Source organism: Sprattus sprattus (genome assembly GCF_963457725.1).
Source record: "Sprattus sprattus genome assembly, chromosome: 11".
Taxonomy (NCBI): domain Eukaryota; kingdom Metazoa; phylum Chordata; class Actinopteri; order Clupeiformes; family Clupeidae; genus Sprattus; species Sprattus sprattus.
In genome coordinates this window covers 11,416,351-11,436,344 of record NC_137909.1, presented here as the reverse complement: position 1 = coordinate 11,436,344, position 19,994 = coordinate 11,416,351, and the positions used below count along the sequence as shown (strand labels likewise).

Genomic DNA, 19,994 nt, shown 5'->3' with positions numbered 1-19,994 from the left:
CTGGGGATATTATTTAATAATAACTGCCAACTGAGGACCTGTGAGGCACCTGCTTATTAAATATATAGGTTCTTATGTTTGTATTCTTTTGTGCAGTTGGCCTCTTCTCTTTCTATCCTGGTTAAAGCAGTATGCACTGATCTGTGAAAGATATTGTACAGAACTTTTGTAAGATATCTTCAGTATCATGGACATTTCTTGCATGGAACAAACTGTGTGAAGTGTTTGGGAACAACAATCTGTGAAGTGAAGTTTCTGAAGCAAGTTCTTTCTTGCTGATCATTTTAGGCCACCATCAAATCCACAAGTGCTGACGCTCCAGCTACCCAAGTAGCCCAAAGAAGGCATGATGTTTGTAGAAAATGAACCTTTTACGCCTAGTTAGATTTTCCACTCAGGCTAATTTTTCTTCCAGTTGTAACAATCATTTACAACATTAGTCATGTATACACTACATTTCTGATCACTTTTGTGTTATTGGCATTGGCAAATCTGTGGCATGTTGTTTTTAAAACAAGGACATATCTCAGTAGCTCCCAAAATTTGATCAGTGGTGAACGACGTATTTCATCAAATTCAAATGGCAAAAGCCTCAAATGTGCACTATAAACTAAAACTCTCATTCCTACGAAACAGTGTTTCATTTCACCAGTAGAATGCATGCCGCCTTTTGAAATAGAACCACCTGAAGTGCAGATGAGGCAAGTCAAACCCACTACCACACTGGCTTTGTGGCTGCTAGTTGTCATGGGTACTGGCCAGTTCCCGTTGCTTGCACGTCAAGGCCGCAGCAGAGTAGGATATTATAAGGGCATGTAGGTGACAAAGGCCAGAGCACTTTTCTCAGCATAGTGTGACCATTTATCTCCACTCTGTTAGAAACCACATATCCATTATCCATATGTCTCTGTGATGCAGTTGAAATAAACTGGTCTTATTATTATGGAGAAAAGCTTGAGAGTGCGGTTTTTATTCTACTGATAGTGAACAATCTTTTACTCGCACCCGAAAACGCATTTATATTTTTTTGAAGTAGAGCGCGCCTATCCCTACTACTAGCAGTTGAAAGAATGCCTGTGTGTCATAATGATATACTAATGTGTGTGTGTGTGTGTGTGTGTGTGTGTGTGTGTGTGAGTGTGTGTGTGTGTGTGTGTGTGTGTGTGTGTGTGTGTGTGTGAGTGTGAGTGTGAGTGTGAGTGTGTGTGTGTGTGTCATCCAGATCCACATCCAGCATCCGGATGCCAAACTTCCGAAAAAAATCCAATGGATATCTCCACACAATGACACTTATTTTATTTAACAACCCCGTTTCTTGGTTCTCCTTTTTTCTTCACAAAAATAGAGGGTGCACATCGAATGATCACTGTTCTAACAACATTTTTGGGGACTTGCTACAGAGACCATTGGTAGGTTTGCATCATTGGGTGGCCATGGTCATAAATAAACGTCTCTATCTTTCTATCAAAATAAAACAACTGATCACACCAGAAAAGGGTCTTTGATTTTTCACAATATACGGTTAACTGAATCGGGCAAAAGGCAGGACCTCTGCAGGAGACAATGGCTCTCTTGGATCAGGGGGTGGCAGGGTGATGACACAGGGATTGCATAGGTTGGCCAAAAATAAAATCAACAGGTGAACAGTAACACGCAGGACACGCGCTCGATGACGGAGCACTCATGGTGTCAGCAGTCACTGAATGCGGAATTGAACAAGATTTTAAGAGGGAACTCACGGTCCAAAGGATCAAAGAAAAACAGTCGGCCTGATTTGAAATGCACATCAGACATAGTGAAGTTGGTGAATGTCTCTACGGTGGCACACTTTAAGATGGAGAAACACAACTGAATATAAAAGACATTCACGTACAGACACACACATACATATACACACATATATATATATATATATATATATATATATGTGTGTGTGTGTGCTATGTAGGATAGTGCTAGAAACATGAAAGGTGGTCTTTCACCTTACAGCCAGGAAAGCCACTTTGAATCAGATGAATTGCGACTATGCAGGTTTCACCATGGAGATAATATGGGTAAAGGAACATGGTAGGTGTTGGCCACTGCGATGCAAAGGTCATATATGGGGGTCACTGAGATCATCGCTGATCTGTTTGGAGACCTGATGAGAAGGACACTCTGCCACAGAGAGGAGGGCCTGTGCTTTCCGACGGTAGAGGTGCCCAGGAAGGTGCCTGTCGGGGTGCCCAGAGTAAGCTCAGTTATTTTAGTCTCAGAGGAGCAGCTGCCGCCACAGCCACCAGTAATACAGATATAACCTCACCACTTGGACTACAGTACATATCCTTGACATCCAGAAACGCTCACACAAGCTTGCCGACTTGCGCACACACGCACGCATCGGCACACACTTACATACATACATACATACATACATACATACACACACTCACACAGTAATCATCATAACACTAGACACAAATGCATCGTGACTTAAACGTCTCTGAAAAAGCACACACGCTCATGCTCTGATATGCGTGTGCTGGACTCAGAGGGCTTGAGCAGGACAGTGGCAAAGCTTCGTGAAAGTCTCGGCTAGCATCTGTGTGCTAGCATCTGTAGCCTGCAGTGAGTACGCAAACAGCCTGTACATAGCGCTCACCTACTGACACACAACCTTCTCTGGCCAACACGGCTGACCAGCCCCCAAATCAATGAACGACAGGGAGCCACTGGAGACCAAAACATGGATTGTCTTTTTTTGGGGGGTCTTGGCCAGCAAAGCAATGGCATTTGAAGTGTTAAACAAGAGAGAAAGAGAGAGAGGAAGATACTTCACATTCTCAACATCTTCACACACAGAACACAGAAGATAAAGAATTTCTCTGAACAGCTATTATAGAATGATATACATATATTAGCATTTTTATACCGATACTCATTTCATACATTCAGTCTCTACCACTCCACTTACATCCACATATAATCTTAAACATATATGAAATATACTTTTAAATAATCTCTTGTATACTATGGAGGGACGGGGAAGAAAGGGCATGTCAAAAGCGGCTCTGTACACAAGAGAACATACAACTGCTTCTTAGGACCAGCATCAGGAATTGCAGATATACATCAATATACATCATCTCAACGATCCACATCACAGAGGCTATTTACAGGGAGCAGGATCCAAAGCAGCTTGGGGCTAAAGGACAAAGGACGGACAGAGGATGATGATAACATAAATGGAGAGAAGAGATGATAAATGTGGGAATGTGTTGGTGTCCTTGCAGTTACAGCTCAAGGTTGCCTGGGAATGCTAAGCCAATGCCACAGGTCCAGCTTTCTGTTATGAAGGGATATAACATCTACACAAAAACACCCACAGCTGGCCAGCACAGAACTAGAGAGGACTTGGTCTGCATATATTCCGATCCTTTTCATTTAACAGAGTACCTATCAATAATGAATACTGATTATTATTATTCTTATGGAACAAAGCTCCCCTCACACACTGAAGAAAGCTCGATTCACACACGCCTTTATTCTAAAGGAATAGAGCTTGCCTCATACAAAGAACAAGAAATGTACCTTGGGTTAAGTAACAAAGACCAGAAGGTATCAGGGTCAGTGCTGGGGACACCCATTCATTAAAATATGCCATTAGGTTGACCTGAGTCATCAACACCATTATGCCACAGCTCTGCAAATGGGCTATGATTTTCTCCTGCTAATCCAAAAGGGTCCACGTCATATGGTGGTGAACGAGTGAGCGAACCATGCAATCATCCAGAGAATGCCTATTTACCTACAGGATGCCATTCACACAGAGCTGCACTGCTGGACAGAACCGACACTGAGGGTGCAGTTCTTCAAAACTCACAGGTGATATGGGAAAAAGAACGAGGACGGTGACAAGTCACTTTATGAGTCACAACGTCACAATTAAAGTGCAGTTAGACATGAGAATGAGACACGAGGAGGACAAAAAGAAGAGAAAAAAAAGAAAATCATGAAGCATTTCACAAGGAACTCAAGAGTTTGAAGGCTGACCAACGATAACAAAGAAGCAACCAAAACAGTGAACACAGAACATGGTAGCAGAATCCATGATGGAGAAAAACTGAAGAAGAGGTCAGTTAGATAAACACAACAGAGCGACAAGCAGATGGACACAGAGATGAGCGAGGGGAAACAGAGAGATGAGCACGAGAAACACACTGAAGGGAAAAGAGGAGGATGGGGTGGGGTGGCGGGGGGTTGAGGAGGGGCAGCTGGGGTGGAACCAGCCACTGGTCAGGCCGGGCTGGGTCAGAGCAGGACAGACTGAAGGAGGTGGCTGAAGCGGAGCGACTAAGAAAGCATCCTCTTCAGCGCTGGGCTAGCGGAGGAGCTAGCAGAAGCGTGCGCTGCTCTACAGGTCGATGAGCTGGTCCACCAGCAGCATGGAACGAGCCAGACTGGGCAGACTGGACTCAGAGCTGCCACTGTTACTGCGGGAGTGACCGTCTGAGGGAGGGGTTGGGGGGGGGGGGGGGTCGCAGCCAAAAAAAAATGGGGGAGGGGGTCAAGAAAAAGGAAGAGAGAAAAGAGAGAAAGAGAGAAAGGATATGAGAGAACTTCTACAAGAAGGCTCTTCTACAAGGTGGTCAGAGGGATGCCTGTTGGAAAAAGGGCCAACTACCCAGAAAAATAGAAGTTAGGCGTGTGATATGGCATTGGGGTGGAACCAGGACAGGGGTTTTCATATTCTACCAAGCACCGCATCCAATTGAAGCTGATGCAACAACAGATTTTTGTCATGTTTTTATCTTTTAAAACCGAAAGTTAGTCTGTGATGCACAGAGACTTTTCATTCGATATCTGCACATCAATAATCTTTTGTAAATATGCCTTTTAAAGAATCAAGTAAAAACACAAGTATTGAGCTGTTTCAATCTCTGATGCTATTGAAGAGAGAGGAGACAAAAAAAACTGTCTGCAGAAAGATACAGCTCAATATCAAAGGAAGACATTAACTCTTAATTTTTTAAACATTGGCTAGTTGTAAGAATGTATGAATGTTTCAAGGGCAACCCCAATACATCACAGAATATCAATACATTCATCATTACAGTGCATGAAATGCCCTGTATTGTTATTCCTACGTGGCTTCTTTTAATGTTCCTGTCTGTAATTGTTCTGCTGCTGCTCTGCTTTGTCCATTTTAAATTGTATTAACTGTTTTGTTGATTGTTGTACGGTGACCTTGAGTGTCATGAAAGGCGCCTTATAAATACAATGTATTATAATTATTATCAATAGCCACTCCTGTTGATCCACTTATTTCTATCCCTCTCCAACTCCTCTTTCTCACACTCCATTTTCTCTCCTCCTTCAGTATTTTCTTTACTTACTTTACTGTCTTTATCCATAGCCACTCTTGTTCACTATTGGAGTAGCAGGTAATTGGTTGAGTATGAAGTATGAGCGGCACGACTTTTCTCAACTGTTTCTGGCTAATTTGACCATGAGGAACAAATCTAGGGTGCTGTCATTTACTGTAGCACAAGCGAACATCAAGATTTTGCCAAGCTCTTTTAGGGCACGTCCAGTGCATCTGTTTCTCAGCCTCTGAAGGTCGTAGACACTTGAATTTGGTCTCAAAATGACCGGAATACACATAATTATGTATGCACCATAAAGGTGCTCTAATATATGCACCATAAAGGTGCTCTAAAATTTTAACTTTTCGAGATATGAAGCAAAAACAATTTTTTTACATTTGCGAGGGGTGCAAAAAGTAATCCACTAGCTAGCAGGCTCAAGTTGAGTTTGCATTATGAGCGGCACGCCTTTTTCAACGGTTTCTGGACGATTTGACCATGAGGAACAAATCTAGGGTGCTGTCATTTACTGTAACCCGAGCGAACATCAAGATTTTTCCACGCCCTTTTATGGCGCGTCCAGTGCATCTTTATCTCAGCCGCTGAAGGTCGTAGACAATGAATTTGGTCTCAAAATGACCGGAATACGCATATTTATATATGCACTATAAAGGTTTCTAGGATCTAAAACCTTTACGTTTCATTGGGCATATTGAGCATGGGGCCAAAAGTTTAAAATCTTGAATGTCCTGAATATCTCGAAAAGTAAAGGTTTTAGAGTTTAGAAACCTTCATAGTGCACCTGTAAAAATGCGTATTCCCTGTCTATGTCTACGACCTTCAGAAGCTGAGATACCGATGCGCTGGAGGCGTGCTAAAATCTCAATGTTCACTTGGGTTACAGTAGATGACAGCACCCTAGATTTGTTCCTCATGGTCAAATTAGCCAGAAACAGTTGAGAAAAGTCATGCCGCTCATACTTCACTCTGCTTTCCTTCTTCCACTCTTTTCTTTCCCTCTTTCTTTTCTTCTTCCTTTCTTAACTTTTGCAATTCATGCACTGGTATTTCCTTCAGGTAATGCATTTTCTAGTTCATACTATAATCATAGCATGACCAAAGATTATGTGATCCACTCGAATCATATTCACCTCTACAGTGAAGATGCTCACATTGGTCTGCAGAGATGTCAGGAACCCTTTGTGTGTGTGTGTGTGTGTGTGTGTGTGTGTACAGCGCTGATTGAAAGTATGTGAACCCTTGAGCAGTTAAGAGTTTTCTGTTAAGAGTTTCTGTTTTACCATGATTTTTTTATTTTATCAATCATCATAAGTTTTTCATGTATGAAATGTCAGGTTTATGTTCATCATTTGCATGTACTTGTTTAGAGGGAATTGTGTGAGTAACCAAAAAACGTATAGCTTTCCCCAGACTGATGGGCTGTCAGAAACTTCTTCCTGATGTCCTCGGATATTTTCTCTCAGAATAGTTGATCTGTGTGAGGACACCTTGGCACTACAGTAGGTTGTTTGGTTTCTCTCTCTTTTAATCTGTGTTGCCCAACCCTTTTCCTAAGGATGTCTCATTTGATTGGTTTGCTTAATTGACTAATTTCTGAGAAACCTCTAAACTGCTCAAGGGGTTCACATACTTTCATGCAGCACTGTATGTGCGTGCACAGGGAAGAGGCTCACACAGGTCTGGATAAAGAGTGAAGCGTAGAACCTGTGTGTGTGTGTGTGTGTGTGTGTGTGTGTGTGTGTGTGTGTGTGTGTGTGTATGAGAGAGAGAGCGAGAGAATGTCTCCAAGTTTGTAAGTAAGTTGGTGTGTACATATGCAAGTGCATATCTGGGTCCAAATGCACTGTTCTTACACACCCCCATATTAGAATCTTACCTTGGGAGGAGTTTTTGGAGACCAACACGGGGATGGGGTCAAACTCGTCCTCTGTGCCTTTCTCTGCACTCAGGGGCGGCTCAAGGCCGGAGAGAAGGCAAGACGAGTCTGCAGGGATGTCATGGTGGTGGTGGGGGGTGAATGGATAAGGGTAGATGAATGATGTGGGGTTTTTTTTTTGGGGGGGGGGGCAATGTTTAAGTGATTCGGGATGGTCCACAGTGAGTCGTAGGAGAGGAAATGATGTGATGAAGGCAGATAAGGAGGATGGGGAAGACAGGATGAGGTCAATAAAGGTACAGAGGACAGAGGGATGCAGAGGGGATGATAAAATAATGGAGGAGAGGAAAGGAGATGGCATGAATGCATGCATGGAGGGAAGGGGAGGGGAGAGGGAGAGAGGGATTAGAAAATGAAGAGAAAACACATGAAGACGGGAGCAACAGGGCAGACAGTCAGGCAGGCAGAGAGGCAGACACACATCAGCATGCAGAGAGACAAAACCACAGAACTGAAAACCAGATTCTCCAAAAATGCTGAGTCAGGAAGATGAATGAATGTGCTGAGTTGGCTCTGTGAGGCCCAAGAGTCAAAAATAGCAGACCCACTGCTCCAGCTACCAAGCACAGGCCAACAAGCTGCTTGCCTGGGGACATTTAAACAGATCTGTGTGTGTGTGTCTTAGTATGCGTGACTGTGTGTTACACACATATTAGTGTGATTGTATAGCTGTGTGTGTGTGTGTGTGTGTGTGTGTGTGTGTGTGTGTGTGTGTGTGTGTGTGTGTGTGTGCATTTGTGTATGTGTATTGTGTTTGTGTAGCAGTGTATCTCTATGTGTATGTATCTGTGTGTGTGTGTCTGAACAAATCTGTGTATGTGTGTGTGTGTGTGTGTGTGTGTGTGTGTGTGTGTGTGTGTGTGTACCTGGTGGTAAGGGTTGAGAAGACCCTCCAGAGACAGGGGCAAACTGGTCAAGACAGGAGGCGGGGTCAGCCAGAAGGCCCCCGCACAGCAGAGAACTCTCACCAATCAGATCTAGGTCTAGGGGAGGAAATACGAGTGATTGAAAAGTAGAGTAAAATATCAGTTCACTGGAGGGAAATCCTGATTGTGATGCATTCTGTAGAATGTTAGTTAATTAAGCAATATAGTACGAGTGCGAGTGGGGTAGGTAAGGGATATTCCTACGGGTGGTGTTCGGCCGTAGCCACCGAGGCCGGAGTTACAACAGTTAGATCAGGTCGAACAATTTATTACATTCTAATTGGACAAGAGGTATTCTATAAGTGGGGATATCCTGTCAAAACCCCCCTTAGACTCTTCATCGCAAGGAATCACTCCAGGTTTAAGAGTTAACTTCGACGACAAGCACAAAGCTTCAGAAAGTAGCATCAGGTTTTAGACATTTTTTCTTGTATGTTAAGTGACAAAATGGCTGGCAGGTGCCAAATTAATGACTGCAGACACACACTATCTAAGCTATAAACATGAAATTTGATTTAAAGTTAACAACTAGTCTTAAGCCTTCTGTGGTTCAACATGTTTAGCTACTGCTTAATGGATGGTCACTAATGCATCAAGAGGAATGGAATGAACAATGGAACTGTGGCCATCGCAACAATATACAGCCGCGGAAAAAATTAAGAGACCACTTCAAAATTATCAGTTTCTCTGGTTTTACTATTTATTGGTATGTGTTAAAGTAAAATATGCATTTTTGTTTTATTCTATAACCTACTGGCAACATTCCTACCAAATTTCAAATAAAAATATTGTCATTTAGATAATTTATTTGCAGAAAAATGACAATTGGTCAAAATAGCAAAAAAGATGCAGTGTCTTCAGATCTCGAATAATGCAAAGAAAACAAGCTCATATTCATTTTTAAACTACACAATACTAATGCTTTAACTTAGGAAGAGTTCAGAAATCAATATTTGGTGGAATAACCTTGATTTAAAATCACAACTTTCATGTGTCTTGGCATGCTCTCCACCAGTCTTTCACATTGCCGTTGGGTGACTTTATGCTACTCCTGGCGCAAGAATTCAAGCAGCTCGGCTTCTTTTCATGGCTTGTGACCATCCATCTTCCTCTTGATCACATTTCAGAGGTTTTTTTATGGGATTCAGGTCTCGAAATTGGGCTGGCCATGACAGGGTCCTGATCTGGTGGTACTCCATCCACACCTTTACTGGCCTGGCTGTGTGGCATGGAGCATTGCCCTGCTGGAAAAAACACTTCTCAGAGTTGGGGAACATTGTCAGAGCAAAAGGAAGCAAGTTTTTCTTCCGGGACAACGTTGTACTTTGCCTGGCTGAGGTTTGTAAAAGACCATAAGGATTGAAAAAAGCGGACTGGAGGGTCTTCTAGTTCGTCTTCTCTGATGAGTCCAATTTCACAGTAGGTGCAAGACTCTGTGGCTTGTAGGCCTCTCCAGGTCTCCGTCTAACCATCAGATGACCATGTGTTGGGCAAAGCTGAAAATTGGACTCATCAGAGAAGACAAACTAGAAGACCCTCCAGTACGCTTTGGTTCAATCCTTATGGTCTTTTACAAACCTCAGCCAGGCAAAGTACAACGTTGTCCCGGAAGAAAAACTTGCTTCCTTTTGCTCTGACAATGTTCCCCAACTCTGAGAAGTGTGGTCAAGAGGAAGATGGATGGTCACAAGCCATGAAAAGAAGCCGAGCTGCTTGAATTCTTGCGCCAGGAGTAGCATAAAGTCACCCAACGGCAATGTGAAAGACTGGTGGAGAGCATGCCAAGACACATGAAAGTTGTGATTTTAAATCAAGGTTATTCCACCAAATATTGATTTCTGAACTCTTCCTAAGTTAAAGCATTAGTATTGTGTAGTTTAAAAATGAATATGAGCTTGTTTTCTTTGCATTATTCGAGATCTGAAGACACTGCATCTTTTTTGCTATTTTGACCAATTGTCATTTTTCTGCAAATAAATTATCTAAATGACAATATTTTTATTTGAAATTTGGTAGGAATGTTGCCAGTAGGTTATAGAATAAAACAAAAATGCATATTTTACTTTAACACATACCAATAAATAGTAAAACCAGAGAAACTGATAATTTTGAAGTGGTCTCTCCTTTCCGCGGCTGTATTTCGATTTAGTTATTGGTTGCAAATAAAGACTCAATGTTAAAAAGATGTAGTATCTATACAACAGTTCACACAGACACGTGCACACACAAACTAATTCCTGGACTCGTGCACACAAAAGCACCCACATTCACAGAGAACAAAAAACAGCATGCACACACAAACACACACACACACACACACACACACACACACACACACACACACCTGTGTCCATCTGAGCAGCCTGCCCCTGGGCCTGAGGCACCAAACCTGGGATGAGAGAATCACACACCTCTGGGTCACCTGCTGAGAGGGAAAGAGAGAGAGGGAGAAGTTTAAGAGAATGGAATTATTCAGTAAGGTAAGAGATGTAGGGGGAAAGTTAGAGTTAGAGAGAAAGAGAGAGAGAGAGAGAGAAAGAGAGTGATAGAGAGACAGAGAGCAGAGAGAATACACTCTGTTATTGGAAGTTAATCCTGTGCAATAAGAGATAGTCTGGAGCAGAAACCACTGAGCTTTAAGAACCTGTGTGTGTGTGTGTGTGTGTGTGTGTGTGTGTGTGTGTGTGTGTGTGTGTGTGTGTGTGTGTGTGTGTGTGTTAAAGAGAGAGACAGTGAGACACACAGATGTTAAGAGGGATATTGAATAGACTTTGAAGTAAAAAGATAAGTGGTGAGCCATGGCAACAGGATGAGAAACATATTAAAAAACACTTGAGAGGCAAAAAGTGCAAGAAGATGTGACGTGTGGAGGACCGTAATGACGTGTGCAGCATGGACACAACCACGCACGCACAGGCAAGATTATGTGGTATTGGTCATTTAAGTATTGGTATTGGTCATTCAAGCATATGACACTCGTGTTTGTAGGTTTGATAAAGGATATCCTCACGACTGTGAACAGGCCACAGATTTATGTTCATAATAAATAAATCAATAATTGCTTGTGTTACATATGTGTGACATTAATGACTTTATCACTGAGTGCAATGAAATCATGTTCCTGCCTCAGTATTGGGGCAGAAGTGTAGATATCTCCCCTCTCTGACATCCATGACCCTCCTCTCTTGACAGTTATGTTATCTCTGGCTGGAGACACAGAGGTGCCTGTTCTTGTATGTTCTGTCATGCTGACTCAGACCATCTAACTGAGACGAATGTGAGACCAACGCCCTGTTGGAAGAAGACATTTTCTAAATATATCTGCTACCCAGCCCAGCCAGCCTGCAGCCTTCTGCATCTTTACCATCTGCAGGGGGCTCCATCGAGCTGCCGAAGGGGTCATTCAGGGACAGCAGGTCCGGGAGCAGCAGGGATGTGTCCGGGGACTTCAACCCCTCGATAAGCTTCTCTGGAGGAGTGCCACGCCAGCCATCGCGCATGAGCAGGAAGAGAAAAAAGGTAAATGGAGAGAGAGAACAGAAAGGAGGAGAGAAAGATAGAGAGGATAATGAGAGACAGGGAATAGAGGGAGGACATATGGAGGAAAAGAAGTGAGAGAGAAGGGAGGAAGAGACAGAGAGGCAGTGTGAAAATGCATGCTTATACGTCTATGCACAGACAGCAAAACGCAGAGGGGCTGGCCCTGAGCACACCAAAACTGACATTTTGACAGGGAACCATAATCAGTCACTGAAAACCCCCCTGGGTGCTAGCATCTGTCCCTAACAAAACTCTTAACATGTCAGGGGGTGACAGCTCTGTACCCACTGGCTACAGCTAAATGCCAAAAGAAAATGGGGGCAGGGGGGGGAAGCATGTAGGAATATTAATGAATTAGGTACTGAGTGAACTGTGAGCTCACATGAAATATCCCTGTGCAGAGTACCCTACCTGGGGCGCTGAAAGGGACGCTCAGGAGAGAAGCAGAGACATCCAGACCCAGGATATCAGCAGTTCTCTCCGCTAATGGAGAAAGGAGAGAGAGGAGAGGAGGTAAAGGAGAGAGAGGAGAGGAGGTAGAGGAGAGAGAGGAGCAAAGAAGAGAGGAAAGGAGAGGAGGTAGAGGAGCAGGGGGATAGAAGAGGGAAGATCATAGGAGATGAAAGGAGGAGAGAGGAAGGAGATGAGAAGAGAGAGGCGAGAAACCAGGAAAGAGGAGAGCAGAGGGTAAACAGGTTTTAACACCACATCCACAGCAGAAAAAACAGCTATGAACCAAATGAGCCAAAAATAAACACATGTGAAGGCCTGCACACACACACACTCACACACACACACACACACACACACACTCATACTCATGTATGCAGACAGCATCATCAGCAGATGGAGTGTATGCCCTCCCTGAAGCAAGAGGCTACATAACATGACTTTTAGGACAGTGGAAAAGAAAATAATCCATTTCCTAAGTTCTCTGAAGTGACACAGGATGTGACTTTATAAAGCACAACCGGAGAGACTGGAGGTTTTTTACTAGTATTTAATAGTATAATGTACTATTATATTATATTATATCACCTGGAAGACACTCAAATAATCAATTTCACCTTATTTTTTGTTTAATTAAGTTATAAATTCAATTATATCCGCCCCCAGGGTGCGTCAGAGCACCCGGCATGCCAGTTTACCAGTCCACGTCTGAATACAAGGAGATGTGCTTTGCCTACTCGCAGATGACAGATTTAAGCAGATGAGATTTAAAGTTCTATAAATGCATGATGTTTCCAAAGTGCATAATTGTCATAATGATTTTTGCCATAATCGAGCAGCCCTGGATCAAAAATGATCACAACAACCAAAAGGCCTCACACAGACATTAAACAATCCTGAGGGAAATAATTGCACATCTATGGGACAAGAGCTTACTCACTGTACTAAATTATATGCTGCTCCTGAATACATTAAGGGCACAATATGCAACAATTATGCTTCAGGATTAGGGTTAGGATAAGCAGTTTAACCTTAAAATAACAGCTTAAAAAAAATTGGGGCGCTACAATGACTTTTAATATGGAGAATTGCGTCCGTGCCAATGGCATAGCAGGGTCGATAGGCATATAACTGCCTTCTGTAGTTTTGCCTGCCGATGCCCGCCGACCTGACTTTGATTACCTTCTGCCGATCTAGTAAGTAGCTTATTTGCCGTCTTGCTTAGTCTTGTGTTGCACATGATTGATGTTTGACTGTGTAAGGACAGTCGTTGAGTAATTAGTTTGTCATAATGTCAAAGTCAGCACATTTCAAGAGATTTGCTAGCATACCTTTAGCGAATAGCTATTAATCCTTAATGCACCTTTAACTCATGTTTACAAAATGGAGCTGTGTCAAAAGATTATCATTAATATCGTTTATGACCTACAAGGTCGCCAGGGGATGGATTAAAGACACTGGTGTGGGGGGTGGAGAGGCCTGGGAGCAGATCCTTAGTGTGTGTGTGCGTGCATGCGTCAGTGTGTTTGTGTGTGTGTGTGTGTGTGTGAGAGTGTGTGTGTGTGTGTGCGTGTATGCGTTAGTGTGTGTGTGTGTTTGTGTGTGTGCAGCGGTGCAGGGAACCAACCAGAAGGCTGAGAGCCACTCTCTGCAGTGTGGAGATTGGACAGGCCTGGGATCAGATCCTCACTGGAGCTGTCACTCGAAGCATCAGCAGGCTTTTCTGCAGTACAAGGGGGGGGGGGGGGGGGGGGGGTTGAGGTGGGGAGAGGGGGAAAGAGAGAGGAAGAGCCGGACAGAGAGAGAGCATGAGTGAGTAAGTGACAGGACGGGGAGAGAGTGTGGAGGATCGATATCGCAAAATTGAGAAATAGAACAATTGAGAGATGTTTGCAGAGAGAGAGAATTCCTGGAGGTTTATCTTTTGTTTGAACTTCATCCTAGCCTCTGCAAACACAGGGCCAAAAGTATCTATGACAACTTAGCTGAAACTTTCTTCAAACTGGTGAAGTTGGTCAAAACTAAAAGTCTGCACTTTCTTGACATTCAAATTAAAATGCAGCCTGCATGAATTTTTGTCATCTTATAATTCCAAACACGCATATGTATGTATCTCTATTGATCTGTCCCTTCTATTTGCATGTTCATTGATCAATATACACATAAATGTTCAATCAAATTGACTTCATGAAGCTAGAAACTTCACTCACAAAGTCTATCTATTTAAGAACACTATCATAAACACGCATACAAATCTCTGTCTTGTTACCTGTCTGTCTGTCTGTCTGTCTGTCTGTCTGTCTGTCTGTCTGTCTGTCTGTCTGTCTGTCTGTCTGTCTGTCTGTCTGTCTGTCTCTCTCTCTATCTTATATACTCTACATATAATCTTTACCTTTAAATATCTATGAATAAGTATCTATATCAATCAATATTTATCACCATTCATTATTTCTGTGTAAATTGAAGAAGGGGCTATGGTAATGGAGAATGAAGCAGAGGCTGGTTACCATCTGCCAGCTTGCCAAAGTCCTTGTTGAGCAACTCCTCGGCGGTGAGTTTGGAGAAGTTGTCGTCTCCAAACGGATTCCAGGCGGGTTGGTCAGTTGAGAAGACCTGTCCAGGGACAGATGGGGGGGCCAAGGCGGGGACAACAGCGGTTGTTGGGGTAGTTGGGGGGGGTCCACTGGCCTGGGCAGGCTGGTACACACTTTGCTGAGACGACTGGGGGGAGTTGGATGGAGTGGCACTCGCTGACCTGCGGGGGGGGGGGGGGACATTCAAGAACAACAGATTGGAGATTACAGTAAATTGGCAGGCATATTAGGAAGAAGTGAGAGAAGTCACAGCAAATAACCCAACAGGGGAGCTAAAGGAAAAGGATACGGCATGGTAAAAAAAAACTACAGATATTACAACCTCTCCAGACAAACTGCTACTACCTGATGTTGGGGCCATGGAAGAATCTGTTTGCCAACTCCTCCAATTCCTTTTCAAAGTCATGAAATATTCACTATTCAAATATAGGCAATACACAATATGTATACTGATATGTGCAGACCAATAATGGTGGAAGAATGATTGAGGAATGAGCATATTTATCAATAAAACAGCGAGAAAACGGCACAATGCTTTCACAGGCAGCGAGGGAAACAAAAAGCAACATAGCAAACATTCTCAGATATAACTTCAAAAAGCCAGCTGAGTTCAGCAGTAACACAACTGGCTTTCCTCTGAGCATCTGATCTGAGAGGAACCTGTACAGGTGAGAAGACCTAAGAAAGATGAGAAAACCTCTGGTCAACTCATCAGCCCTGCTCCTTGCAGAAGCAACAGCTAGAGAAGAGGAGGACAAGACTACTGGTGCGAGACTAAGGCTGTTTGCACAGTTTTGCAATCATTCGCAATCATTCCACACTCCCACTGCCACCACTGGTCTCTTTTACCACCACATTATTTGGTTGCAAACCATGGTGCGTTATTGTCAGAAGCATTTCTTTACTGATGTTGCTAGGCAACAATGAAAAATAAGGGCGGTCAGTGGAAAGCTGATCCGTTTTCTTCACACTCTTTAAAATAAACATTACTTCTATGAATCAACTGAATTCAAATTATTTGTATTGCATATTCTAAATCTACAGTTAATTAACTTTTTTAAAAAGGGGGTTATTTGTTCAATTTGGAGCAGCCATCCAGGCAAATTTGCAAATGTTTTGGGTATTATCATCTCAACAGAAAATCAAGTTTGCAGAAAATCAACTGTGACTTTTGTGATGTGTAAATTTATATGAATGCATAGCAAACATTACTTCCCGTCATGCAATCGTTATGAAATTTCGCACAGAGATAAACGACAACCATATGAATAACGTTTTGACAACCTATTTTGCACCAAAAATATATGTGTTTTAATGGCAAGTTAGGCTCTAGGAGGCACATAACCCTAGCTCATTACAACTCTTTTGTGGAGTAGCGACACCTTAATGTTAAAAGTAAAAATCTAGCGCTACACTAACCAACACTACATGAAATGTGGGATTTACGACAGTCTCCGACCCTGTTTATTGCCGTGGAAGCCCAAATGGTGTGAAAGGCCCCCCTCTTCCCCTTGCCCAGCTGGCTCAGCGGGTAGGACACAGCACCATTAACCTGAGTTGCACAGGTTTGAAACTCGCTGAGGGCAAGCTTTCAAAAACTACCTGAAAGACATGGGTTAGGTAACCACGAGCGGCGATCATTAGGCCGGATGGTGAACCCTGTTATCGTTTCATCCCGCTCCGCAGACGGCGAACTACACAATCTTTAACTCATAAAAAAGAACGAGTCGTGCTGAGCTACCAAAAAAAAGTTTGCCGCTGACTTTCCAGGCGATTGTCGATACGTCTATGTTTTATGCAGAACTAGAGCCTTCACAGCGTAATAAGATTTCGATCACGAGTGGTGGCACGGTTCGACACGTGATCGTTCTACACCAATGAGGTAGCTGCTTTTTGACAACAGACTGGCAAGATGGCGACCACCATGGTTTGAATTTACGTTACAGATATTGTACAGATAAAGAGGAAAACAGCCGAACATCCTCAAAATCGGGCCAAAGGGATTCTAAACAGTGGTGTATACCTAGCCACATCCAAGAAGAACAATGAGGCAAATATGCGATAATGTTATGTTTATGTTAAGTCATTTAAATCAAGTTTGAAATACATGAGAATACGCCTGACTGAGGATCTAACATGGATTGTGAACACCCAGCAAACAGTGGGGTGTACTACGAATCTCGTTACAGATAGCCGGGCTATCTAGACAAAGTGAGGCTTGCTAAAACCTTAACTGGGGCTATAAGTTAAGTGGTACTACGACCGCAGTTATGTGATATATTTGTCAAACTGGGTTTGGATAGGTGGAGCTTCCCCTGTAACATATGACAGAATCTTACACGTGAGATCGCTTGTTCAGTAGGCGGTGTTTTCACACGATTTGAGTTCTCTTTCAAGCATTCGTTTCGGTGTCTCACTATGGGATACGCCCCAGCCCGTATTCCTCAGAAGCCTTATATCACTATGCACCTGTGACGCGTGTCAGGGCAGACCCCGCCTTCCTTTATCTAGGGATACACAGCGTCACTTCGTCATTCAAAATCCTCTTCTCGCTTCACAGCAGAAGCTTTCTCTCGACCTCCTGACTCTTGGCTGAGTAGCTAGTTAAACTGTCCACAGCTGGAGTGACCAACTCCATCGCCGGGCGCTGGCAACACTCACCCAGGATAACAAGGATTAACCCTCGGCTGCAAAGCCTAGGTAAAGTCGAGCTATCCGGATTGTATCCAAACATCGGATTTTACTCCTAGCCTCACGGCTTTTGGTTCTACCCGGAGCTCACGCTACGGACAGAGTTCAGCACACCAGCTACTCTCACCCGCGTTCTACACACCAGTTGAACGCCCTTAGCGCAAGTTAAATGGCTGCAGCAATGCAGAATATTTCCACCACAGAGGGCGAGGACGTGGACCGGCTGTGTTCCTGTGGGAACAAGATTTCCAGCAAGGATACGCACCCGGTTTGCTCTACGTGCCTAGGGGTGAAACACGCCCAGGCAGCGCTGGATAACACCGGTTCATGCGAACACTGTGTCCGGTTCACGGCAAAAACCCTGCGCCGTAGGCTAGCCCACCAGGCTAGTCTATCAGGCAACGACCCTCTTCTGTCAACGGCTACCTATGCCCAGACTACCGCCCAGCAGACAGCAATGTCTCAGCAGCAGCAGCCCGCCACGGCTGCCCCGAGCTGGAGCGAGCAGGTGGATGCCTACGACCCCCTGTCGCAAGACGTGGAGGAAGTGGCATGGGAGGATGGTGACGACTACGAAGGAAACTCGGACCTACTCGTCTCCGACGATGAGGACGATTTCGATGATGCACCTTTCTTACCGAGCGCCCAGGCGCTTCACCCCTCATCTACCCTGGATTCGGAGAAGGAGGCACCATCCTCCCCATTGCTCAGCCTAGACTTGCAGGCCGTGTGCAAACGCGCAGCAGACAAGCTGGCAATTCCATGGTCGACGGTTACCGCAGACACTGTGAAGTCGCGGTATGAGGGGAAGAGGCTGCCTACCGCGAAACGTTCGGCGAGACAGCTCCTACCGATTTTCCCTGAACTATTGGAGGAGCTCTCGGTAACGTGGAAGGATAAGCCCTTCACGTGCAAGACGCCGATTCAGGGTGGTTCCGTGTTGGACCTAGAGGGGATGGAAAAACAAGGTCTTTTCCGTATGCCAGCAATGGAGCCGCTGGTCGCCGCGCATCTTCACCCGCGACGCCCTTCCACGGCTACACCAACGCTGCCCTCCAAAGCAGAACGCCTGCAGTCAAGCCTGTCTGAGAGGGCGTACAAGGCTGTGGCGCTGTCTGCAAGAGCCCTGAATGTCATATCGACCCTGACAGCCTACCAGGCGGAGATGCAGGAAGAGATGACTGCGAGCCCAGGGCCAGCCCAGTGGGACGAGATATGCGTTATCACGGACCTATCTCTGCGCCTACAAAGATGTGCCGTCCAGGCTGCTGGAAGAGCCATGGCCACGATGGTGGTTCAAGAGCGTGCCCGCTGGCTGAACCTTGCCAACCTCTCTGACCGGGAGAAGGAGGCCATAATGGACGCACCTATCGTCCCCGATGGCGTTTTTGGCACGGTCCTGGCGCACATGCAAAAGCGATGCGAGGACAAGAAAAGAGACGACGAGGCCCTGCAACTGTGTCTGCCGAGAATGCCACAGCCAGCCCCCTCTGCGTTCCCTCGCCAGAACTTTGCTCAGGCGGCTGCACGCCCGGCCCCAGGCTATCGTTACCAGAAACGACCCAGGCCACAGGTAGCGACCCCCACCCAGGGTGCCCCGCAAGAGGTGAAGCAGGCTTGGAGAAAGAAGCCCGCTCCACATGCAGACCCGCCAGCTGGCCAGTCTGCCCCCCACCCCAACCCCGGGGCTAGGAGGAAGAAGACACCTGCCTGACCTCGCCAGGTCTCAGGGAGGAAAAGGGAGCCCCCCTGTTCACTGGCCCCCGTCCTCCATCCCACGTTCAGCCTGGGATTTTGTGTGGCAAACCCCAATGTTCAAAATGGCTAACAGGGCCCGTGCTGTCCGAGGGACCCGGTCCTGTAAAAAGAAAAATTGTTTGTACTCCTTTAATAAAAAAAATGTACTTATTTTTCTTGTGCCCAAAACGAAATAAAAGTTCCCTTTCATGCCCAAATGTTGCAAAACATAAAGCACCCAATGTTGCAAAACATAAAGCACCCAATTTTGCAAAACAAAACGTGCACAGACATAACATCTCCTCCGAGCACGCTCTCGGGAGGGATGGGTCACATAAGTGCCAACTGGACGCAACGGCATTGCGCTCACACGCACACGGGCAGCATCGCCATGCCGCCACCGGGTGGCGACAGAGCCAAGCACATGAAAGCCTGGGAGGCATGCGTGAGGTCAAAATGGGTCCTACACACAATCCAACAGGGCTACAGGCTGCAGTTTCGCACCGCTCCTCCAATGTTCAGGGGAATTATTTATTCACATGCCCGGGGAGAAGCAGCCAAAATATTACAAGGGGAAATTGCCACACTGCTAATGAAAGGCGCTGTCAGAATAGTTCCGCCAGACCAAAGTCATGCGGGTTTCTATTCAAAATATTTCATGGTCCCGAAGAAGGGAACACAAGCGCTCAGACCAATATTGGATCTCAGAGTTCTGAACAAATACTTAAGAAAGTTTACGTTCCGAATGCTAACG

The 19,994-nt window shown here is 44.8% G+C and overlaps 1 protein-coding gene across 2 annotated transcripts in view; it reads right to left on the bottom strand.

The window, feature by feature from the left end:
* Window positions 1–19,994, bottom strand: part of aak1b (AP2 associated kinase 1b) — a 53,211-nt gene that overhangs the window by 3,526 nt on the left and 29,691 nt on the right. Inside the window, exons 14-20 of one of the 2 annotated variants that reach the window (XM_080847385.1) lie at window positions 14,726–14,973; window positions 13,846–13,941; window positions 12,180–12,251; window positions 11,593–11,697; window positions 10,573–10,653; window positions 8,169–8,285; window positions 7,243–7,350 (exon numbers count right to left, since the gene is read on the bottom strand). In XM_080847385.1, the coding sequence (XP_080703511.1) occupies window positions 7,243–7,350; window positions 8,169–8,285; window positions 10,573–10,653; window positions 11,593–11,697; window positions 12,180–12,251; window positions 13,846–13,941; window positions 14,726–14,973 (827 nt within the window). The remainder of the gene's footprint in view (window positions 1–7,242; window positions 7,351–8,168; window positions 8,286–10,572; window positions 10,654–11,592; window positions 11,698–12,179; window positions 12,252–13,845; window positions 13,942–14,725; window positions 14,974–19,994) is intronic. The other variant, XM_080847386.1, reaches the window with a different exon arrangement.